We start from the raw sequence: 4,186 nt of genomic DNA on the forward strand, positions 1-4,186 counted from the left end.
AAAGTTACAGCACTGTTCAAAAATGGAAACAAACACAACTTCACACACTACAGACCAGCCTCACTGCTGCCTCACTTCTCTAAAGTCCTTGAAACACTAATGATCGCTTAGAAACATTTATTGAGGAACATCAGTTATTAAATGAAAGCCAACATGGATTTAGACTGAAAAGATCAACCTCAATGGCAACAACTGATGCAGCAGAAGAAATCTCAAATGAGCTGCACAATAAAGAAATCTGCCTGGAACTGGGTCAAAGTGGTTTAACTGACAGAGTGCAATATGTGCAGATGGCAGTTTGCTTCTAGGTGTCCACCAGGGTCAGTATTAGGTCCTTCTTGCTACATTCTGCACAGCACAGATCCTGTTTAAAGCATATAATAACTTCTTACCTGGTACCATCCAGAAACTCTTCACTCTGAGAGAGAAGTCTAACAGTCTGAGAGGTTATGGCAACTTTAAAGTCCTGATGGTGAGAAGCACCAGGAAGAGTCTGTGTGTCTGTATGTGGAGTCAAAGGGTTAATACTAATAATCAGTTATAGTAAATTATGGATGATTATAGTATATTGTGTGATTCTCTGTTTCTATGCATAGATTCATCCTGTGCTGTTGTTATGTATGTGCTTACAGTATGACAGGAAGCAGCTACAGGTTATGTTCTATGAATGATGGAGACGGGTGGAGTCAGATCAGTTCTACTTCCTTCCACTCCCTTTCAAGCATATAGTGCAGACTTTATGTACAAGCATGTATCCAGGGTCAGTTCTGCAGGCTTGTTACACTGGCCCTTACACGGTCCTACAAAAAGTAAATGACTGTGATTTTATCTGCCATGGCATTTGTGACGGCCACAAAAGTGTCACATTTGTGTTTTGGGAATAACACGTTTGTAATGTATTGTTTGTTTTTGGAATAGGTATATACTTGAGAAACGTAAAGTGTGTGTTTTGTAAGGCTTTTCCTTTAAAAAAATGGGTCTGTAATAACCACTCCAGAACAGCAGGGGGCAGCGTCGAGGGGCTGGGTTTCTCTGCGCTACAGGTGGATTTTCCTCATTACTGCAGAGAGCGCACTGTGAACTGACGCGCTGTCGTCCTGCCTCATCATTTCTTTCCTGAATTTCAGGTTAGTGATGTGTAAAATGACACAGAATAAGGATAACACGATGTGAAAATGTGTTAAGAGTTGAGTGAGTTATGTTGGCCAAATAGCTCTGTAGAAACATGGGTTTAATTAGTTGCTGTGCTCCGTGACGAGCAGGCTGAGCCTGAGATACTTTGTTAGCTTGGCACACACATATCCCTCCGCGCAGTGTGTGCAAGTGAGCTCCGTATAAGTTTGCTCCCACTTGGTTATGAGTTGTTTCGCCAAATGAGTTGTGAATAAAATGTTTAGGATTGAATATGAGTAAGACAGAGTTAAGTAAAGAGTTGTTAACCTTGGTTTGATGGGTCTTTGCAGTATGGTGATTACAGTGAATGAGTTATGCTCATCGAAGGACAGTTTATATTAAAGACTGTTAGTAGAAGTTTGTAAAAACATTTTGAATAGCTTAATATTACAATAGTCCATACATTTTGAGTATAAAGAGCAAGAAAAGACATTTTGGAAATGTATTTTATTTTGAGATGGACTGAAATGTATTGATGTTGATTTATGATTGATTCATGTTGAACGGACATTCAATATTGCACATACATTGGACATAATGAGTCTGAACAATAAGAGTTATTGTTATAAGTATTTTCTGAAGGAATGTCCAAATAAATGACTGCAGAGAACGCACTGTGAACTGACACGCTGTCGCCCTGCCTCATCATTCTTTCCTGAATTTCAGGAGTTTATCTGGCAGCCCGGTGCCGTTGCTACGGTACCCGTTACACATTCACTACCTCAGATTGGTCAACACTCACAACATCTACATGAGCATCAGTGAGACTTGGCTGCTGAGCGGGACCATGAGCGCTTATGGCCAAGGCTTGGTGCTCAGCCAGATGAAGTTTGACTCCCAGCAGCCAACCAGTGGTCTTGTGTGTGAGGCCGCCTCCCACTCGCCACAAAGGAGGACCTGCTGCTGTTTGGACCCCTGTCTGTAATAATGTGTCTTTGCATGCTGGCCATCTGCTACTGCTATGTGTGTGTGTATCGGGCTGCACTCAGCGTGAACACAATGTTGAAGTCCAACAACCACCGAGCCAGATGCACCATAGGACTCTACCTCTCACTGTTGTTGCTCCAGCTGTCATCAATCATATTTCATATCATCTTTACCATGACGCTGAAGAGAGAAGCCCTCTGCAGCGTGACCACCTCCATGGTGCTGCCTCTTATCATCATAATTCCCTCGTGTATCAATCCTTTCTTCAACGCCAGGAATCCACAAATCAGTTATCTCTCTTTTCTGCATCCAGTCAGAGGAGACAGGCTGAAGAAGTGGTAGAGATGGAGGTGATTCAGTAGAGCAGGAGTCCTATTTATGTGCCTCATTTGTTGAACTTTAAACAGCATATTTATTGGATTTCTCCCTCAGACTTTGCAGGAGCAGGATAATCTCAAAATCAGAAATCTGAGTTAGATTAAGGATTTTGGGGAAAGAAATGGTCTAAATTGTCAGAATTTAAAGTCAGAATTCTGAATTGAATCTAAATGAGCTATGAATATATGATTACAAAATAGATTTTTAATTTGTATGAATTTAATTTATTCCTTGAAAATATATTCTCCATTATTGACTGTTTATCTTACTGTGTCAGGGCCCCATTAAATGTACCCCCTCTTGTATTATTTGAACCTATTGTGTGCAGAGGCAGCTGAGTGATACTATCACACTGTATTAAAAAGAACAAAATAATTACAGAGAGCACAAAATGAACTGAGGAAGACTGCAAGCACCTCAAATAACAAACTCTACATTGAATCTTTGTGGCATGTGTGATACGTCGCTCCATTTGAATGCTTGGTGTTTATTCTAGATATCATTACTATAAGTGTCCGTGCAGTTATCACAAAACAGCTTTTCTGGCACTGTCAGGTTTCTGAGTGCATATCTATCAATCACAGAAGTATATCTGTGGATGCTCTCATTCATCAGGTCAGAGTCATTTCCAAGAGTTTCAATGGAGGCAGCTGGACTCCAGGACTGTTTTTGAAGATGTTTCCCACTCCCCCGAGTGGCTTCTTCAGTTCTGCCACTTGGGGGTGGCACCAAAATTAAATCCCACAGGTGTTTATGTTCAAATGTCAACAGCAGAAATAAACAAAAATTCATGTCTATAGATAATTATTCATGCAAATGGTTCTCAGGCTAATCAAGAACTGCCGTCCCTCAAATGACCAAAATTCAGTCCCATAGTCATGTTAAACTGTCAGTGGTAGAAAGTTTCTATGTAAAGCTAAAAACAAACAAAAATCAATAAACACTGTAGTCTTTACCAGGTAACAACATAATACAGCAAATCTGCAGTTCCTTACATGGCCACTTGGTAGCTGGTCCAAAATAGTTTCTGTCCTGATAGACTTCCATATAAAATACTTTACAGCTAGAATTATTTTTAATTAAATTTGAGCAGCCAGACCCCAAAAACCCCATATCCAAAACCACTGAGGAGAGATTGTTGAACTGTATATGCTTATCTAATTCAAAGTCATGTGTTTCTGCAGATCAAAATAAAATCATGCTTGTATATCTGATTGGTTCTTAGCAGACATAGTTTGGTCTGATCTGTGTATAGGACATTGTTTCAAGTCTTGTGGCTTGTTCAGATGTAGTTTTGTGAACCTTTGAGCCAGTGTTGTGCCAAAAAGTGATCATGCCAAAAAGTGAGCCTTAAAGCTGTTTCGCCAGATGTCTGTAGTACAGATACTTGTAACTTCATGTCTACAAAACACTTTGTGAAAGGGAAATGCTTACAAGTGCTGCAGTCTGTCATGCTGGTAGGCTTTTGGTTGGAGGATTTCTGAGGCTGCTGTGTCTGATAAATGTCTGTATTTTGCTCCCTAGCCCAGTGAAGCTGAGAAACTGTGTTGAACAGTTAGAAATGGAGACTTGCTCGTTGGTCTTGCTCGGTAACCATGCTGAAGAAATCTTCAGTTTAAGGTTTGCCCAAATGCCAAAGGGCCACTGAACACATCCACACATTTGCTCTGAGCTCATGTGATGTGCACCAAACTCTCACACTGCCTGC

At 40.6% G+C, this 4,186-nt stretch overlaps 1 protein-coding gene across 1 annotated transcript in view; it reads left to right on the forward strand.

Annotated features, from left to right (window-relative positions):
• Positions 1–1,960: 1,960 nt before the first annotated feature.
• LOC114431081 (aryl hydrocarbon receptor nuclear translocator-like protein 1) overlaps positions 1,961–4,186 on the forward strand; it is a 4,178-nt gene continuing 1,952 nt past the window's right edge. Inside the window, exon 1 of the mRNA XM_028398745.1 lies at positions 1,961–2,036. Coding sequence (XP_028254546.1) covers positions 1,961–2,036 — 76 coding nt within the window. The remainder of the gene's footprint in view (positions 2,037–4,186) is intronic.

This window comes from Parambassis ranga, unplaced genomic scaffold, assembly GCF_900634625.1.
Source record: "Parambassis ranga unplaced genomic scaffold, fParRan2.1 scaffold_37_arrow_ctg1, whole genome shotgun sequence".
Lineage (NCBI taxonomy): Eukaryota > Metazoa > Chordata > Actinopteri > Ambassidae > Parambassis > Parambassis ranga.